Source organism: Grammomys surdaster, unplaced genomic scaffold (genome assembly GCF_004785775.1).
Source record: "Grammomys surdaster isolate TR1022 unplaced genomic scaffold, NIH_TR_1.0 371, whole genome shotgun sequence".
Taxonomy (NCBI): Eukaryota; Metazoa; Chordata; class Mammalia; order Rodentia; family Muridae; genus Grammomys; species Grammomys surdaster.
Window position 1 is genome coordinate 1,342,369 of NW_021604790.1, and position 20,307 is coordinate 1,362,675.

The following is a 20,307-nucleotide window of genomic DNA, read 5'->3' on the forward strand; positions in this document are numbered from 1 at the left end:
CTCTCTCTCTCTCTCTCTCTCTCTCACACACACACACACACACACACACACACGAACACACAGCCTGGAGAGAAGGCTCAGTAGTTGAGGGTTTGTGCTGTTCTCCCAGGGGACCCAAATTCAGTTCCCAGCGCCGACAGGAGGCAGCTCACAACTGCCTCTTAACTCCAGCTTCAGGGGCTCCAACAAAAGCGCTGCACTCAAACACACACATACACAATTTTTAAAATGTAAAATAATAAACAAAACCTCATTGCCAACAAAACCCCACCAACAAACAGTAGTTGGGGAGACATTTTTGAAGGCAGCAAGAGAGTTTTGAAGAGACCTTGGTCAGGAGTTTCTTTTTTGTTTTTTTGTTTGTTTGTTTTGGGTTTTTTTTTGTTTGTTTTTAGAGACAGGGTTTCTCTGTGTAGCCCTGGCTATCCTGGAACTCACTCTGTAGACCAGGCTGGCCTCCAACTCAGAAATCCACCTGCCTCTGCCTCCCAAGTGCTGGGACTAAAGGCGTGCGCCACCACCGCCCGGCATAAGGCTGTGGTCTTTGTAAGAAGGCTTTGTGTATAAAGCTATTTGTAATTTGTGTTAAGTGTATTGCTAAACTGTCTTGTGTAGCTTGATTTTAGTTTTTTTGTAGACTTTTTTTTTTTTTTTAGACTGGGTCTCCTGTAGCTCAAGCTGACCTTCAGTTTCCATGTGAAGATGTCCTTGAACTCCTGACCCTCCTGCCTCTCCACCTGCTGAAATCATAGGCATTGTCAATTATAGGCATGTCCAATAATTTGTTTCTCTTCTAAGAAAGTCCAATTTTTTTTCTCAGAAGACATATGACAATTTGATTATGTGCACACAGGCTGGGGTAAAGGATCCTCACTCTGTAATTCTTTGCTGATCAGTGATAAAGGTTCTTAGGTCTTCAGATTTTTTTACTGAGAGCTGACATTTACCGTCGTCTCCACCCTCTAATGATACTGCAAGCTAAATAAAATGTTATCTAGGGCTATTCTTTCAAAAGGAAACAGAAGTGGGATAAACTCTTGCCAAGGTATCTTACACTCCCCACCTCCTAAGGATTCCTTCCCTCTAAACTGGGCTGTGTTCTTTGAGTTAGGGGGTGTTTCTTCAAAACAAGTCAGTCCACAGTAACACTAGAGATTTACCCAACAGACTGGTGGTGGAGAGCTGGTGACCAGCTGCAAGGTGAATTGTTTGTAAAGCAATGGGAGTTCTGCAGAGGGAGGTTACTAAACAAACAGTGTCATAAAGACTATGGACGCCCGGAGGGACCTTTCTGTTCCTGCCAACATTCCACTGAAAACAGAATATAGGGATTAGGGTTTTTATCCATCCAAGAATCCTCATGGAGCTAGGGGTTCCCAGGGGGAGGTAGAGACCAACTAGGCCAGCTGGTATATGTTTGTGTGTAACTGACCAAACCTTTTGTCAGCCGCCACTCAAAGGAAGGCTCAAGGGTCACTGAGGGGCTTGGTGATCCTGCTTTGGCACAGAGGCAGCCTTCTTTCCATGCCTCTGATCTGCCTATTGGCAGCAAAGGCAACTCAGCTCGGGTCTGCTTGTCCCAGGCTCATCTTTCTCACTTCTTGACCCTCCGCTCTCAGCTCCATCATGGCTTTTACACCATGCCAAGAGTTCACAGAGTGGCTTGAGTTGCATCTTGTGAATTAAGCTCTTCTTTCCTGTCTTGGCAGAGTTTGTTTTTCTCCTGTCTGAACAATGGTGTCTGGAGAAATCGGTGAGCTACCAGGCTGTAGAAATCCTAGAAAGGTAAAGCTCTTGCATGAGGCCTTTGTGCTGGTGCCCCTCAGAATGGCTGGCATCCCGAGATCATCACCCAGCACTGCTCACCCCTTTATGTAGAGGCTAGCTGGGCTTGCACCCTCCTTTTTACTTGCAAATGTAGTTCTCCTCGCCAGTATTTGATACCCAGCAGGATAAGATATAGCATGTCTACCACACAAAGTCCCTGTAGTCGGTGTCACTGTGAGTTACTCTCTTTTTTTTATTTCCCCCTTACAGGTTCATGGTGAAGCAGGCAGAGAACATCTGTTGGCAAGCCACACTCCAGCTGAGAAGTAATGAGACTGGGTTGCAAAACTGGAGGGCTCTGAAAGAGCAGCTTTGCGACAAGTTCATCCTCCGTTTGGTGTCGTGTGTTCAGCTGGCCAGCAAACTGTCTTTCCACTACAAAGTAAGGAGCGGGGTTTCTCGTGGGGACCCGAGTGTCAGCGAGAGCACAGCTCATTGAAGGTGCCTGTGAGAAACCCACTGCTAAGCTAGGCAACACTACTCATGTGGAAATTCCAGAGTGTAATTATGCTTCCTAAGCGTGCCTTCTGAATACACACACACTCACACAGAGGCAGTTATTAAATAGCCCGAAGTTCTGTTCCCAAAGTATAATTGCTGGACGGGTGCCATCATTCATGCAGGTCACCTTTCCTCCCCTTGGACTTAAGGACAGTTTACATAAGGTACCTGAACTACCAACATGCCTATCAGCATTAAAGGCCCGTGGTTACACCGAGAAAGGATAAAATGTTTCCACATCACTGTCCAGTACAGTAAAATCATTCATTCAGCAAATAGTTATTGAGTCTCTTCTATGGCCCAGAGTTTCAGTAGATACCATGGCGTGGCCACCACAGTAAGAAACATTGTCTCTACTCTCCAGGGACCTCTTACAAGTGGGAAAAGGCATAGGTGTAGACAGGCTGGACAGTCATTAAAATAAAAAATAGTGTAAATCGAGGGCTAAGAGTGGATCTCATCAGCCTTGCTAAGTCAAGGAAGTTTATTTAAAGAAAATGAATTACTGGAACTGGTAGGTGGTATCTGGTGGCTACAAAGAAAATCAGAACAAAATTACGGAGGGCAGGGAAGAATGACCAGACAGAAGGGAAGGGAATCCAGTGTGTGCTATGACTTGAAGGGAGAATTTGGGCTTACCTGCAAGTAAGCCTGCTTGCAAAACGTAGTGGGCTTGCAGGGCTTCACTGCAAGGGCATGTGACCTGCATCCTGACGGCTCTCCTCTGCCTTTGCTTTCTTCTTGCTCAGATTGTCAGCAACATTACAGTCCTGAATTTCCTCCAGGCTCTTGGTTATGTATACACCAAAGAAGAACTGCTGGAATCAGAACTTGATATTTTGAAGTCCCTGAACTTCCAAATAAATCTGCCCACTCCGCTGGCATATGTGGAGATGCTCCTTGAAGTTCTAGGTACTTTATTAAACGTGTCAGATGTGGGTTGGAGACTTCCAAAGCAGTCAAAAAACCAAATGTGCCCAGGGATTTGGGAACAGGAGATACAACCTACCAATGAGGAGCAGCAGGAAGGAAGCCTGTGTTTCTGGATGACTGACAATGTCCCTCCAGCACTAGTCAGGGGAGGTAGCTCAGAGGTCTAGCACCTGCTTTCTATTTGGATTCATTAGGCACTCTTTTTTCTTCTGTGTAACAGCCCTGGCTATTTTGGAACTCAAGTTGTAGACCAGGCTGGCCTCCCAAGTGCTGGGATTAAAGGTGTGCTAATGCCAATCATTAGGCATTTTCTTTTCTTTTTTTTTTTTTTTTTTTTTGGTTTTTCGAGACAGGGTTTCTCCGAGTAGCCCTGGCTGTCCTGGAACTCACTCTGTAGACCAGGCTAGCCTCGAACTCTCAAACTCAGAAATCCGCCTGCCTCTGCCTCCCAAGTGCTGGGATTAAAGGCGTGCGCCACCACCGCCCGGCCATTAGGCATTTTCTTATTGCAGGATCCAAGGGTTTATGGAGAAGCAAAAGACAAAGCAATGGTACTGTAATTGTATGTATGTATTTCAGATGGAGATCTATCCTTTAAAATTAACCTTCTGGCCAGACACATGCCTTTAATCCCAACAGTTGGGAGGCAGAGGCATGTGGATCTCTAAGTTTGAGGCTAGCCTGGTCTACACAAAGTTCCAGGTCAGCAAGGGCTACAAGGTAAGATCCTGCCTCAACAACAACAAAACAAAAACAAAAAAAGCCCTGACCTTCTGCTAACCGATTTTTCATTGTCGAGCATAACAATCAGGAAGAACATTAGCAACTAAACAGCTTTATGTCCTAAGATTATGATCAGAGAACAAGACTCTGTTCCTTTCCATGTACATACTCTATGTAGGGTACAATGGCTGTTTGGTCCCTGCCACACAACTACATGCAACTTGTCTGACCCTCCTTGACCTGGTCTATCTTCTGCATGAACCCATCTATGAGAGCCTATTGAGAGCGTCAATTGAGAATTCTACACCCAGTCAGCTGCAGGGGTAAGAAACTGTTCTTGGGTAGGCTTCTTCTGGGGATGCACAGTAGGGAACTGATCACATGAATAGGAATTTGGGTTTGGAGCTCAGTGGTAGAATACTTGTCTAGTAAGTCCAGCACCCAGCACTGAAAACCCACACAGGTTAATTGGTTTTTATTAACTTCCATTTTGTGGTCCAGATGCAGATGAGTTAGCCCAGGAAACTCTAAAGGTTTTTACTACTAAATGTAAATTGCTTCAAATATTTAACATTCTTTTCTAATTCTTTTGTAACTACTTACAAATTGAGAGTGCTACCTTGCTTTTATAGTCACCTGAGTGGGGGAAAAGCCTGTCACATGGCTGCAAGTTGGTCAAAAGTATTTGATTACTGTAAAGTCAGACTGGCCAAAGCCTCACAGTTACATTTGTTAGGAAGACAGATGGAACAACAAAAGGCCTATCAGCCACTCAAGACACAAGGTCCATGTTTAATCCCAGCTAAGCTGGGGGGACATTGGAGAGCAGATCAGCTATTACCCGACCCTTTTTTTCTCCTGTGTTTAAAAAGTACATGATTAACATGAACAATTCATAGTTGAAGTTCTACGAACCTAGAATTAAGGACCACATTTCATACTTGTTCCAAAATTAATATGGTTTTAATTATTCAGGGAAAAGTTTATCTCTGTGAAGGAAGACTTTATGCTGTTGGCAGTTGGAATCATTGCAGCGAGTGCCTTCATCCAAAACCATGAATGCTGGAGCCAGGTATGCACCACTGAGCAGGATCAGCACGCTCAGAATTTAATAGAAAGCATTCTCCCATCAGTTAAAGGAACACGGAGACAGTGTGCGTTAGAGAGGTGCCAGGACCCAGGGACTGGATGACCAATCAAGGGGGGAGGGTTGGAAAACCAGAGTAGGATGCAAATGTTTCCGTTTTATGAAATCTGGAAATAGAGGCCCATGTTCCATTTCCATTTATAGTTATGACCCACTGTTCTGTCCTTTATGGGGGAAACAAGTAACTAGCAGAAAGAGTACCTGGTAACGCTATCAGGGAAATAACACTTGGCAGTCAACATAGGAATCTGGATTGAATTTTCCCTCTGCATTCAGAAAAATGAAAAGCTTGTGAGGCTTGAGAGAACATCCCAAGCAAGTATTTATGTTTGTGTGTGTAAGTGTGTGTGCACGATAGTGTTTGTGCACTACAATAGGTTGGGAGTATTTAGTAAGAAGACGTGTCTTTCTGAAGGTTATAGGGCATCTGCAGAGTATCACTGGCATTGCCTCGGAAAGCATTGCTGAGTTCTCTTATGCAATCCTGACTCACAGCGTGGGAGCAAACACTCCTGGGCAACAGCAGCCTGTTCCCCACAAGGCAGGCAGGGCGCTGAGGCCTGCTGCTTCCTCTAACACGTGAGGCTGGCTGACCTACACCGCCTTCTGTCACTGGACCCCCTTTCCTTGTTTACTTTCAAACTCAGGGTACAAAAATTCCAAGTTTCCTTTGAACAGTGTTTTATATTCCAATTTCAAGCATGTTATTTTTTTCCACATCAGAGATAGTGATGGGAGACAAACATATCTGTTGTGTCATGGCAGGCTAAAAAACATCAAAGAATTGGACGGAGTTAGATTGTGAAATTGGTTCATTTTTGTTTGAGAAGACTTTCAATTTTTCCTAATTTAATCTAAGAGGTAATATCAGATAGAGATAGAGGACTTTAAAACACTTTTCGATGACCTTAACTGAGTCTCTCTGAAGTAGCCTTTCTTCCCTTGCTCCTGCTACAACTGGTTGTTTGTTTTGTTTTGTTCTGTTTCTTGAGACAGGGTCTCACTATTCAGCCCTAGCTGTCTTACAACTCACTATACACACCAGACTGGGCTGGAATTCAGAGGTTCACTTGCCTCTGCCTCCTGAGTGCTGGGTCTAAATGCCATCATCATCCTGGTTTTGTTTTTCTTTTTAATTAAACTAAGACATGTTTTAACAGAATTTCTACCGAACTGACTGAAACTCAGTTCTTCCAGAACACAAAATACTCGATTTTAAGAAAAAACATACTGGCACACCACTTGGTAATTAACAGACCATAGCAAATCCTTTATTACAAATAATTAAATCTCTCCACGTCTCAAACAGTATCAAACAGCATTCTGTAATCCCACTAGATAGCACAGTAGGCATCTAGTACTAGAATCGAGGACAGAGTTAAACTGGTAACTTCTGACCTGGTGTCCTTTCCCCACATTACCCAACTGTGCCTGCCACAAGCATCTCATCTCAAAACTTCTGTTTCATATTGTAAGTGCAGGAAGCTGAGAGAGATAAAATCCAGTGAAAACACATTAATGTCAATTCAACTTAAAAAAGAAAACAAAGCAAATTTAAATTAGTTGTTTCAGGAAAGAGGGAAAGGACGGCATGGGGTTGAGTCAAAACTCTGGCAGGGTTCTTTGCTATACATGGTGTGTTGTACTCTGGAAACTCTCTGTCATATTCGAAAATAAAGTAGCTTTTGTGGATTTTGGTATTGTAAACATGTGGTTTAATATTACCCAAATTTAATTTAAAGCATCTTTCCAAACCAAACAAAGTGTAAAACCTTAAAGGCAAGGGTATCCCATAAGGAACAAGTCACTTGTTATAAAACTGTGAGGACACCCAAGCGAGACCCCACTTGAGATTGGTGAGCATGAACTTGAGGGCTTTTGTCCACTGCTCCTCGGAGTTGAACTGGGTTTTGATGGAATAGGAGCCACCACTGCCTCCAGTGTCTTCAATCTTGCCTTTCTCCACGTCCATCCTGCAGGTGGACACAGCAGAGCTCATTAGTAACAGAGCCAACCTAAGTCAGTTCAGGCAAATGGGCAAGGACTTTATCATGAGACCATTCACGTCATTTATCTAATAAATAACGCCGGGCAAAGCATTACCACTAGTGTATTTTGGATTTGCTTGAAAGCCTAAAATCAAAAGCTGACACAAGAGCCTCATTGTCATGGCAGAGTACAGGACAGGAGAGGACACACCCACACAGGAGGGAGTGAAGGTTACAGTACTCTTCACTATCTGCCTAGGCATCCCCAAACTCAAGGAGCAGAGAGTGAGACAGAAGAAAATCTGTATTTGTGTGTGAGAAAATTCAACTTTCCTTCCCCTCTTTCCTCACTATAAAACAGATGCTATTTAAAGTCCCACAATTTCTCTGCCTCAGCCCAGAGTGCTGGGGTTATAGGTGTGCCGCATTTCACTTGGCTTCTGAACTTAGGCTCCTGAACTAGTTAGTCTCTATGCTGGGTCGCTACACTGTCTGAGAGAAGCATTCTTGTCTATTTCCAAAGGCTGCAGGAAAGCCTTTCTGAAATGAGACTGTAAACTCAAGCCAAGGAAATCCCCATCAGCACTTAAAACTTGGGACCAGGGGTCACACTGTCCTGCTTGCAATACCACCTCAGTCCCTGCCCATCAATGTCATGTAATTGCCAACTCTTCTTTTTTGCCATTTTTACTGTCTGTTTTCATTCACTGGCCCTTTAATTCAACTAGTCCCTGCTACAAGTTTACTGAGCCCTCAGGGGATACAGGGCGAACACTTACCTGTATGGAAGACAAAATCGAGTCTCTCCTTTTTCCACCTCTTCTTTGAACTGCTGCACACAGTCCAGAAAAGCTACCATTGCATGGTCAAACTTGTTGTCCCAGAAAAACCGCAAACCTCCAGAACAGTATAACGGCAATTCCTGCCCAAGAAGAAAGAACTGGCTGTGGGCATGTCCCCAGTCGTCCCCTGGCCTCCAAGCACCCAAGCTTTGTCTGTACCCACCAGAACATGTATTACAGCTGACCAATGACTTCGATAGCCCTCAACAACTCCAAAAGCAACAGGCAAACACCAGCTCTTGGCAGTTTCTGGATCAATGGAAATGTACTGAACTTCTGTATATTCCCCACCCTCGAGTTCCCGATTTCCTCTGATCTGACAAGACTCTCTTTCAACAGGGTATAAAAGACGAATTTTTCTCTGTAACCCCCAAAGAGCTAAGTCTGAACAAGATGTTGGCTCCTTATGTGATAGTCTGAGAAAGACAATGAAAAATGTCAGATGATATAAAAATTATGCCTTTTTAAAGACACAGGGCCCTTTGTACTTTAGGCAAGTACTCTATCGCTAAGCCTCATCCCTAGGCACCAGTGAACCCATTTTGTTAGGATAAGCATGAACTCTCTAAGCCACCGCAATTAAGACCTCCCAGGATACCTTAGATTTGTCTGTCAGAGATTCCAGATACGAATGATTTCCGTAGGGAACAAGTCGGTACCTAAAGTGGGGATGCAGAGATGGATACAAGATTCTTCTTACAGCTATCATTGCAAAGTTGCAACCCAGTAACTTTTCTTTTTTAAGACAAGGTTTCTCTGTGTAGCCCTGGCTGTCCTGGAACTTGTCCTGTAGACCAGGCTGGCCTTGAACTCAGAGATCCACCTGCCTCTGCCTCCCAAGTGTTGGTATAAAGATGTGAGCAACCACCGCTCGGCTACTACCTGGTAATTTTCAGTCTACATATACATCTTACCCAAAGACTTTTACTATTTGCTCCCAACTCCTATAGAGTCCGTGTTCAAGGTCTTAAATGATTCCATCTATTATCCAACAGCAGGGGGTGGGGGTTCATCAATTAATGTATGTTGTAGCTTACTTTTGCTTTATTTTTCAAATGACAGTCTCCCTATGTAGGCCAGCTGACGTTGAACTTTTGATCCTCCTGCCTTAGCTTCTCCAACACTAGGATTACAGTTATTTGACACCATGCCTGGTATTTTTGGTTTAGAAGGTGAATATAACTTTTGGCCTGTAGGATGCGCCTTTGTCCCAGGATAGCTTTGAATGAGGCTCAACACATTCATAGACCACAATATCAAAAAGTTGGAGAGTAGAGTTTTAAGAACAAAACCTGAAACTTTTTTAGGGAAAAATTAGGTTCTAGAGACTGTTGGAGACCACTGCTAGTCATACAGTTGATGACTGCTGCACGGTTTCACATGCAAGAGGCCTGTGATGAAGGGAAACCAGAGGCCCTTCACCCACAGGAAAGTCTGTCTACTGGCAGCAAGGCCACAGTAGAGCAGCCCCAGCTGTATAGACGGATTAAGTCAGACATAGCTCACTCAGGGTGCTATGGAAGAGCTGCACTTGCTCACCTCTGAAATTTCAGACCCATCTTATTAGCCAAAGCATGGAGCAGCAACACTGTTTGGCCCCAGGCAGCATTGATCTCATTCCATTCCACAGGAACACTGGGCAGGCGACCCAGTCTGAAATTATTGATTGTGCCAAATTGTCCACTGTGCCTACGGAGAAAAAGGCAGAAAAGGTCAGAGGAGAAAAACATAAAACTTGAGATTTCCCACTTTCACCCATGCCTACCCTGAATCCCTCTCCTTTTCTTCTAGTCCATATACCTAAGCTCCCCTTGGCATTTGGAACGAATGCCCCAAACCTCCCAAGGCATCATCTTTGCCACCTGCTTCAGTGCCAAAGTGGAAGCCTGAGAGTCACTGAGTTCTCTCCTGCTCCTCCCCTGACAAACAAACAAACATCAAAGTCCCCAAGCCCCACTGAGTCTGCCTCCCGCTCCTCTCTTTCAGACTCATGTGCGTGAGTGTTTGCCCTCATGCATGTACACTACATGCATGCCTCGTGCCCAGAGGCCAGATGGAGTCAGACCCCTTGAGATTGCAGTAACAGAAAGTTGTGAGCTAGGGGCTGGTGAGATAGCTCAGCAGTAAAGAGCACTGACTGCTCTGCCAGAGGTCCTGAGTTCAATTCCCAGCAATCACATGGTGGCTCACAACCATCTGTAATAGGATCTGATGCCCTCTTCTAATGTGTGTCCGAAGACAGCTGCAGTGTACTCATATAAATAAAAAATAAATCTAAAAAAAAAAAAAGAAAAGGAAAGAAAAGAAAAAAAGGTGTGAGCTGCAGTGTGGGTTTGGGAATCAACTTTGGGTCCTCTGGAAGAGAAGCTGGTGATCTAAAAGCTGAGCCATCTCTCCAGCCTGGTGCTGAGCTATTGACCCCAGGCTCATTGGTGTATTTATTATTGAATTAGTAACTATTGAGTGTTGTTGTGTGGAAGGCACTGTGCTAACCACCAGAAACAGGGTCAAGAAAACAGTCCAGAGTCTGTCTGCCAGTTATTTATGATCTAGAAGGGATGCATACATAACAGGCAGGTGTGTTACAGTATGATAATGAGAGGTCCAGGGTGAGAACAGGGGAGAGTTCTTTCCCAGTTTGGGGAGATGCATGGAAAATTCTCCCCAGAAGTCTGATGTGTCTGAGAGGTGAAGCAGATGTCCACAGAGGAGGAGTTGTTCCTGGCAGAGAACATCGTGTGCACAGAAACAGGAGCAAGGGAGTGGTGGATGGAAGAACTGAAAGGACCTTATTGTGACGGAAATGGAGTGTAAGGGGCAAGTGGCCGGATATGAAACTGGAGAGTTACCATTCTTAAGGCATTTGGGGTTGATCCCAGGCAGAGGGAATGATTGAAGCATTTCACACAGGGAGGTGACATGAGTTCACTTGCATTTGTGAGGTGTGCTGCTGGGAATCTAAACTGAAAAAGAATAGCACTCTGGAGATCGGGGAAGCAGATGGAGTTTTGTTTTGTTGTTGTTTTTTTGTGGGTTTCTTTTTGAAACAGGATTCCTAAGAAGTATAACAGCTTTGGGTGATCTGGAACTCACTGTGCAGACCAGGCTGGCCTGAAACTCAGATCTGCCTCCCAGGTGCTGGGATTAAAGGCATACAGCACTTGCCTGGCAGAAGTAGACAGATTTAAGACAAGTAGAAAGGTGCTAGAGATGGCTCAGCCGTGATTAAGAGTGCTTGTTGTTCTTGCAAAGGATTTGTTCAATTTTTTAGCACATGGTTGCTCACAACCATCCATAACCACAGTTCTAGGAGATCCAGTAGTTATGTGTTGGTGCACATTCATACATGAAGGCAAACACTCACGCACATGAGTCTAAAAGAGGAGCGGGAGGCAGACTCAGTGGGGCTTGGGGACTTTGATGTTTGTTTGTTTGTATGTTTGTCAGGGGAGGAGCAGGAGAGAACTCAGTGACTTCCACTTTGGCACTGAAGCAGGTGGCAAAGATGATGGATGCCTTGGGAGGTTTGGGGCATTCGTTCCAAATGCCAAGGGGAGCTTAGGTATATGGACTGGAAGAAAAGGAGAGGGATTCAGGACAATTTGGCCTGGCTAATAAAATAATTTAACCGCAGCCTCAGGCACCAGGATTTGGTGGGAAGATACAAACACTAAACTCTAGAATCCTACTTGTGTGTGCATGCACACGCTCATGCACACATGCACACACACAGCCCACATTACACCTATCCTATTAAGAAGAATGGCAGGAACCTGTCGTAAACCTGGCATAGGTGAAGGGGACCTACAGTGCCTCTTCTATGTGGAGGTGGCCACCCTGGGGTGTTGCTAACAGCTCAGGTCCAGATATGAAGTGCTTGGCAGATGTGCCCCCACACTACATATCCCTGCCCTCATTACCAGATATGGAAGGTCGCATTGAAGACATTGGTTTTCTTGAGCTTGTCCAGCTGCACCTGGGCATAGCGCATCTGGTTCTCCACACTTTTGAGCTCGTCGTCCAGCTCCAGCTGCTGCCTTTTAAACTCACTGTATTCCCGCTGGTACCTGTGGGCAGTCAAGGGGACCAGAAAAGGCTGACCGTGCAGGCCACAGCTCCTCTCTCCTCATCTTCGGAAGGATTTTTTTTTGTTGTTGTTTTTGGTTTTTTTGTTTTGTTTTTTCGAGACAGGGTTTCTCTGTATAGCCCTGGCTGTCCTGGAACTCACTCTGTAGACCAGGCTGGCCTTGAATTCAGAAATCTGCCTGCCTCTGCCTCCCAAGTGCTGGGATTACAGGCATGCATTGCCCCCACCGCCCGGCCGGAAGGATTTTCTTTAGTGACATAGTGACATCTAATTACACACCTCTCTACATGTGGCACGGATTTCTCTCAGAGGAATGTTTTGAGTACAAAGTATAAAAATGTCTCAAATTCCAGATGCTCAAATTTTAAAATATAGAAGAAAGGACTCTTGTGAACTATGACAAAAAAAATTTCTGCAAGCGTGTTTTCAGAGCCCTGGTGTCATCACTCCACCCAACTAATATCCTTGCTACACTTCTCATGGCAAGCCTTCCTCCATAGCCCTCCCATCACGCTTCCAGAAACAGACCCACAAACAACCAGCCACATTTGGAGCAGACATTGTACTGACCGACAGCCCACCTAATCAGACACATTCAGCTGGAACCCACTCCCTCTCCCCATGCTAAAGGCAGAAGAGCAGGGAAAGTACTCACTGAGCTTCCTCCTGGTCCAGTCTCTCTGCCTCAGCCTGGACCTTCTCCAGGTTTTCTGCCACCACCTTGCGGTTTTTTTCCACATCTTCCAGCTCCTGAATCAGCCTCTCCTCTTCTAAGGCCAGCTCCTTCAGCTCCCTTTGGAGCTGCTCACTGTCACCCTCATTCATCTGCTCCAGGATCTCCAAACAGCGTCTGCCAAGGGCACAGACACACTACTGACTAGAGGACACCCGTTGTTCCACATGCCTGAGGGGAGGCAGAGCTCATAAGTCCTAAGGGCCAAACAGTCTCCAGGCCCAGTCCCTGGAGGTACTCACTTGTAGTTCTGACATTCATTTTCAGTGACATTGAGCTGAGTGTCCAGCTGGTCTAAGAGAGTATCTGTGCATTCCTCACACAGTGGGTGATCCACATCTGTCTGGCCCGACATGATGTCAAAAAGGTCTCCAGTGACCTGGAAGCATGGGCCAGTCAGGATGGGGCCTCTCCTGGGCTACCTGCCGAGCCACCCCTGTAACTACACACAATTCTTGAGAGTGAAATAAGACCAACTTGCCTTAAGTCTTCGGCTGAGGTTCTCCATGGTGCCACCATCAGATGCCTCCCCGATCAGAGTGAAGCTATTAGCACTTTCTGTAGACATCATCCTGCAGACAGCCCCCCGCCCATGGGCCACATGAGGGAGCAGAGAGGCCTCCTCCACCTACTGTGCTACCAGTGGCAGAGACTCTCAAGCACCAGCTGAGGGGCGTCAAGGTGCATACCCACTCCTAGCCCAAGTGGACCTCCCAGGGGTCCCTCTCTCCCAAAGGAAGACCATGCTCGTCTTCACAGAGGTACGTCTCAGCACCAGGTTAGCCCGGATGAACTAAGGAGGGAGAGGGGGCATCAAAAATGGATATGTATGTTTCAGCAAAAAGGAAGGACAATCAAGAAAGACCATTTTCTAATATTATACTCCTTGACAGCACCTTTTACCTGCTACATCAATGAGAAGTAAGAACCTAACCATCTAACAAGTGCTACTGAAAAAACATCTCAAGAATCATCTCAGTCACTCCCTCAGCAGTCCTCACTTCTTCAGCATTACTAACCCTTCTCACTATGTAAAGGCCTACAGAGAAAAAAATGAATGCTGAAAGGTGAAGGGTCAGGTATAAGGGAACGCGGCTTTTCTAAAAAGAGCCAAAAGGCTAGATGATAATTCATCACCTGGTCCCATGTCCTATTTCCTAGGTTTAATTAAAATTCCTTTGGCAAGAAACAGGGGACTGAGGAATAGTAAGCACCTGGCTGGGGGGATGAATCTTCGAGAGACACCATCCTGGCGAGTTTCAATAAATGGCTCCTGAGAAAGAAAGAAGAGAGTGTTAGATAGAATTCTGGCATCTTAGAGTGGCTAATTTCACCAAAAGCCTGAGAACAATTTGGCTTTAGCCTAGACTGATAACCACAAGACTTGATAAACCAGAGCGACTTAAGAAGCAGGTAGTTTTCTGGGTTGAGAGATAGCTAAGTAGATAACATTCTTTCTATTCAAGGAACAGGACCCGAGTTCAGATGCCCATGGTTTAACAAACAAATAAATGGGTCATGGTGGGACATGCCTTTGATCCCAGCACTCTGGGAGGCAGAGACAGGTAGATCTCCATTTTTTTTTTAAATTTTTATTTACACCAGTCTGGTCAACATAGCACAAGAACCAGGGTTATAGAGAGAGGCCCTGTCTCAACAACAAAACAAACAACAACAAACTCTCCATAAAATAAAAACAAACTAAACAAAAAAACAAAAGGTGATCAGGGCATGCACCTTTCATGGCAGAACTGGGAGGACCTTATGAGCCTCCCAGCTTAAGTAGCCAGCCTAACCTGCAAGCTCCAGGGTCAGGTCCAAGTTAGAGACTGTCTCAAAAAGTAAGGTGGAAACCTAGACACAGTCTTTGTACATATGACCTAAGAAAGGACTCACAGCACAGACAATGCCCTAGAACCATCTGATGATTGCTTTCTTTGATGGGGAACAGCATTTCCTAAGGATACCAGACTTTATCTGTGGGTCAATTTGCATTTTCTCAACACTTACCAGTTAGTGAAGCAAGCACCCTAAATCAATCATGGGACAAGGGAAAAGGCAGAACAGACCACAGTGAAACTTGCCATACCACAGAAGAGACCACTTACGTTTTTTTTTTTTTTTTGGGGGGGGGATGTTTCTTTAATGCTCTTTAAAGAAATGGGTGGGCCTGTCAGTCTAGAACTGCATGTCTATTATCAACAGTTCTAGAATATTTCTTTTATGTTCAACATTTTGTAACATCACTGGCTTCAGCTGCCTACCTCTTTTGCTTCTTTGCAGGTTTTGTCTGGCCTTGCACCCTAGACTGTCCGAATAGCACGAGGCCAGTCTTCTCTATTTTGTACTAGAGTCCCCTGGGATCCTCTCCCATATCAGTAACTTCTACTTAACAATGACCTGCTCCCCACAAAAGAAAAACAAGTTACAATATCTATCTTTGGTAATGAAAACATCTCTGTTACCATCATCATCACCATCATCACTGTGCAAACTGAGAGACTGAACCCAGGGCCTTGCCCTTGTAAGGCAAGGGCTCTAACTCTGAACTGCACCCCCCGTTCCATCACTGACAGCACTAGAATTTAAAAATGACATTCTAACACTACTAATCTTTCATATCTGTGGTTAAGTATTCAACCCACTGTCCAAACAAGATGTTTGTGAATAAAGCGAGACAGTAACTCTAGAGAATAAAAGATATAACCAACAATGCCCAGAGTAACCTGAACACATAGGTCATGTCATCTCTGACCTTAGTCATTTATTTATGTGTGGGTGCATGCACATGCCAAAGCGCAAAGGACAACTTGTAAGAGTCCACTGTCTTTCCCTTGTGTGGGTTCCAGGGTTTGAACTCAGATTGTTATACTCTAAGCCCAGGCTGGCTAGAAACTTACAACAATCTGTCCGCCTTCAACCTTCCAAGTACCTAGAATTCCAGGCATGAGCCACTGTGCTGGCCTATAATCACATCTTTAAACATATTTCCAAAACATTCATCTACTTATAGGTGTGTGGTCAGGACGTGTGGCAAGCACCCTCACCCACTGAGCCTCATCTTGATGGCCTTATCATCCAGCTTTCTAATTGATGCTTTACTCAGCAATCCTGTGCCTTGGGGTACACTTTGGTACCTCCAATGATCTGCAGTGGACTCCGTGAACAACTTTCTTCTTTCTTTTTCTGGGGTGCTGGGGATTGAATCTAGGAGCTTGCACCTGCTGGGTAAGCACTATCCCTGAGCTACAACCCCAGCCTTCAACTTAGTATCTTCCTGTTTGCTGGTTGTCTTTAGAGGTTGAGTCTGATGTATTGTAGGTTAACATCAAACCTGCTGTATATGTACAGATGATCTTGAACTTCTGATCCTCCTGCCTCCACGCCCAGTTTAACATGACGCTAGGGATCAAAAAGCAAACACTCCACTAACTGAACCACAACCCTAGCCCTGTTTTTGTTTTCTTCTTCATATGTTTATCTCAGGCTGGTCTAGAGCACACCATGTAGCCCAGGCTAGCCTCAAATCTGTGATCTTCGGGGCCTCTGCCTCCTATGGCTAGGATTACAGGTGGGCAACACCGTGTCTGGCTAGAATATCTCTTAAAACCACTCTTTATTACTAATTCCCAGAGTCTGGAGGCATCAACACTGCAGAAATCCAGTCTGTATTCTGGTGTTTTCATATCAAGCCTCCCGTTTAGGTATTATGAGGAGGATGGGGAGAAGGCACTTCTTTTACCTCTCCTGAGTTAGCCTCTTCCTCCTGGGTCTCTCCTGGTTTCGCCTGGGCTGTGGTAAGTAATGGAGCTAAGGGCAAGGAAAATCCTGAGTCAGAAACAGTCTCATCAAAGCAGGAAGGCTTAGTAAAGAATGGGGAAGAATCAGAAATCACCTCATTACCAGCCCCAACCCTACCACAATTCTTGTCTGTCTGTCTGTCTGTCTATCTATCTATCTATCTATCTATCTCTCTCTCTCTACCTCCAGGGTCTCACTGTGTAGCCCTGGCTAGCTTAGAAGTCAATAGATAGATCAGACGGGCCTTGAACTCCCAGAGATACACTTGTCTGTTTCCTAAGTGCTGGGATTAACAACTTGTGCCACCACTCCTGCCCCATCCCCCCTTGTAAATTCTTTACATAAATAAAAATCTGTTTTCTTCCCTCTCTTCTTGTTACTAGAATGTTAAAATCCTAAAAGCACAATGGGTACCATGACTTCAAGGTATTTCAGAGCAGACAGCAAGGAACGGTCCAGACCAGGCGTGATTGAACACGTGTTGGTAATTGTTCAAACTAGGGGACGGGCCTGCAGGGATTCATTTTATACTTAAAACCTTTTAAAAAATTTTAGAACTATTTTTTTTTAAAAAGGATGTGTAAATGTGGTATTTCTGGGTGTGGGTTGTCCGCATGTGGACAGGAAGAAGGCGTCAGATTACCTGGAACTGGAGTTACAGGCAGTTGTGAATGACCCGATGTGCCCACTGGAAGCTAAACTCGGTTCCTCTGGAAGAGTACTAAATGTTCTTAACCAGTGGACCCTCTCCTCTCCTCAGCCCTTTATTTTAAGTTTTTTCATCACAAAAGTTAGCATCCCTTTTCCCTAGAATAACTGGGAAAGAATAAAAAAATGTTCTGGGAAGCTGTAATCTGACTGTACTTATGTATCAAGGATGTAGGGTTGGAGAGGTGGCTGAGTGATAGAATGCTTGGCTAGCCTGAGTGAGGTCTTCACCTCAAACCCTGGCACTGGGGAAGGCAGGGGAGAGCCAGGTACAGTAGTACGTGGCTATAATCCTAGCCCTTCCGAGTCTGAGGAAGTTCACTCGTGTGTTTAAAGCCGGTCTCTATTATATAATAAGACCCTGCCTCAAAACCAAACATCACTAACAAAGACACAGCTAATACACACACAGTGACAATCTAGTCAGGTTTTTTTAAGCATGAACTTTTGTCATTTAAGACTGAAGGACATGCCGGGCAGTCGTGGCGCACACCTTTAATCCCAGCACTTGGGAGGCAGAGGCAGGTGGATTTCTGAGTTTGAGGCTAGCCTGGTCTATAGAGTGAGTTTCAGGACAGCCAGGGCTACACAGAGAAACGCTGTCTTGAAAAAACCAAAAAAAAAAAAAAAAAAAAAAAAAAAACAAAAAAAAAAACCCAAAAACCCAAAAAACAACAAAAAAAGACTGAAGGATATACATTAAGTGAAATTATCCAGGCCCAGAAAAGCAAGCACTGAATGGTCTCACTCATATGTGGCACATCTCATTTAAACTGAGAGCAAAATGATGGTTATACTCAACAGACTGGTTAGACAGGAGAAGAAAGTTCTGCTGTTCTACTGTACAGTGTGGAGCATGGGCTCCAATGGTGCACTGCACAAGTCCCAAAAGCCAGCAGGGAAGACTAGAAATGTTTCTACCACAAGGAAACAAAAAAATGTTGGGAGAGACAAACGTGCCAACTCTGATTTGAACACTGTTATATGTGTATTCAAACATCAAGTAGTACCCTATAAATGCATCACATTTTTAAAACATGAAAATAAGTTTAAAAATGTGTAAGGCTGAGCGTGGTAGCACACATCCCTCCTTTATTCTAACACTTGGGAGACGAAGGATGGGTCCTGTCTTTACCATTTTTGTGCTTTCAACACACAACAATTAACCTTTTAAAATGTGAAAACAAGCCAGGTGTGGTGGCATGCACCTTTAATTCCAGAACTCTGAAGGCAGAGGCAGGATAATCCATGAGTTTGAGGCAAGCCAAGGGCTAGCATGAGACTCTGTCTAAACAAATAGCAAGAATAATAAATTAAAATAAATGTTTTTAAAAAGAAGAAGAAAAATAAGAGCTGGGCAGATCATTCAGCAGTTTAGAGCACTCCTGCAAAGGACCTGGGTTCGATTCCCAGTGCTCACAGGGTGGCTCACAACCACCTGTTCACTCCAGTTCAGGGGATCTGACACCCTCTTCTGGCCTCTTTGGGTATCAGGCATTCATGTGGCGGACAGACATATACGTAAGCAAAGCACTCATATACATAATTAATACTAATAATGAATAAAAGTAAATCAAGGGCTAGGGAAATACAATAAGAAAGCCAAAGTGTACATGCTAATGCCAGGCCCGTGAACTTGTTTAAACTCGCTAGGCACCTCCCACTTCTCCTACACTTAACTGAACCTCAGGTAAGTACATTCACTGGCCTCTCTAAACCTCAATTTTTCACTTGGAAGAGGGTGCAACATGGCACTTCCCTTGTTCTTCCCTTGTTCTTTTGGAAACAGGGTCTCGTTCTGTAGCCCAGGCTGGCTTAGAACTTGAGGCAGCTCCTGCTTCAGCCTCCTGAGTGCTGCAATTATAGATGTGAGCCACCAAACCTGGTTTCCACGGGGACTGTTACTGGATATCTGGTACACTGTTAAGTCCTCAAGAAATTCTGTTATATGTGGATACTCCTCCACTCTGGGGACAACGTCAGAACTCTATTCCTGATGAGGAAACCAAAAGCCAGACTGCCACCACAATGTTTCTAAAGTTGCCCATTTCCCACCTTCTTGACCACCCTCTTCCCTCGGACCCTGCTGACCTGTGAGTTCCTGGATGGTGACCCGGTCCAGGATCTTGAAGCTCGTGTCTAGTTTCAGAGGCTGGCTACAGCGCTGGCACACGAAGCTCACCTGCATGGTGCTGCTGGACGCCTTAGACCCCTCCATGCCTGCGACAGCGGAGAAAAGACGATGTTAAGAATCGCCGCCTTTGAACCTCGGACTCGAGGCTACCTGCTGCCTTGGAGGTGGAGGTGACGAGGAAAATCCCGGTCCGTGCCGTTCCCTCCAGTAGTGGTATGACACTAAGAGGACCCGCTTCCGGGGCAGAGCCCGGCTAAGTCAGTTTGGACTCCCGGGCGGGGGAAGGGGTCACCGAAGTGGCCGCCAGGGATTCTAGGCTTCTTTCTAAGGTCTCACTTCAGGCCCCGACGCTCTTCACCTCAGGACCTCGGAGCCCGCCACCCAGGCTCGTTCTACCGCGGGGGCACGGTGGCCTCGGGTCCGCCCCGGAGCGAGACCTCCAGAGTTCCCATCGCCGGGTCTTCAGCTACTTCCCGGTCGGCTAGGAGAAGACTTCCGCCTGGGACCAGAAGTGACGATTTGACGGGAGCTGACGCAAGGACCCCTGGTCCAGATCCCTGCTTACCCGGCTCTGGGCGCCATCCAGAGGCTGAGAGGGGAAGCGCAGCATGTGCCGGCAGGTGGGCCGAAGCTGTCCACGCTCTGTTCTGATTTAGAGGGTTCGCTCAAGATTTGTTATCTCCAAGTGGAGCCACTTCTTTATTCCTTAGGTGTCAGGGTTTTGTTTGTTTGTTTGTTTGTTTGTTTGTTTGTTTGTTTGTTTGGTGGTTTTTGGAGACAGGGATTCTCTGTGTAGCCCCGGCTGTCCAGGAACTCGCCCCGTAGACCAAACTGGCATCCAATTCACACAGATCCACTTGCCTCAGCCTCCCAAGTACTGTGA

General features: G+C 45.4%; 2 protein-coding genes across 5 annotated transcripts in view; one reads left to right on the top strand and one right to left on the bottom strand.

Annotated features, from left to right (window-relative positions):
- Cntd1 (cyclin N-terminal domain containing 1) overlaps positions 1-5,915 on the top strand; it is an 8,132-nt gene extending 2,217 nt beyond the window's left edge. Inside the window, exons 2-7 of the mRNA XM_028780407.1 lie at positions 1,710-1,785; positions 2,038-2,209; positions 3,078-3,240; positions 4,163-4,307; positions 4,960-5,056; positions 5,547-5,915. Coding sequence (XP_028636240.1) covers positions 1,710-1,785; positions 2,038-2,209; positions 3,078-3,240; positions 4,163-4,307; positions 4,960-5,056; positions 5,547-5,714 — 821 coding nt within the window. The 3' untranslated portion in view covers positions 5,715-5,915. The remainder of the gene's footprint in view (positions 1-1,709; positions 1,786-2,037; positions 2,210-3,077; positions 3,241-4,162; positions 4,308-4,959; positions 5,057-5,546) is intronic.
- Positions 5,916-6,373: 458 nt separating this feature from the next.
- On the bottom strand, positions 6,374-19,981 carry Becn1 (beclin 1). 4 transcript variants are annotated; one of them, XM_028780403.1, is made up of 12 exons: positions 19,783-19,981; positions 19,382-19,510; positions 16,524-16,591; positions 13,996-14,054; positions 13,263-13,353; positions 13,024-13,160; positions 12,704-12,898; positions 11,882-12,028; positions 9,501-9,650; positions 8,560-8,620; positions 7,899-8,041; positions 6,374-7,104 (listed from the first exon to the last, which is right to left on the bottom strand). In XM_028780403.1, exons 2-12 carry the CDS (start codon positions 19,506-19,508, stop codon positions 6,936-6,938), a joined length of 1,347 nt encoding a protein of 448 aa, XP_028636236.1. In that variant the 5' UTR covers positions 19,509-19,510; positions 19,783-19,981; the 3' UTR covers positions 6,374-6,935. The 4 variants fall into 4 exon arrangements, with proteins under 4 accessions (XP_028636236.1, XP_028636237.1, XP_028636238.1 ...); XM_028780404.1 differs by having other exon boundaries at positions 19,761-19,981; XM_028780405.1 differs by lacking the exon at positions 16,524-16,591 and having other exon boundaries at positions 19,783-19,937.
- Positions 19,982-20,307: the final 326 nt, after the last annotated feature.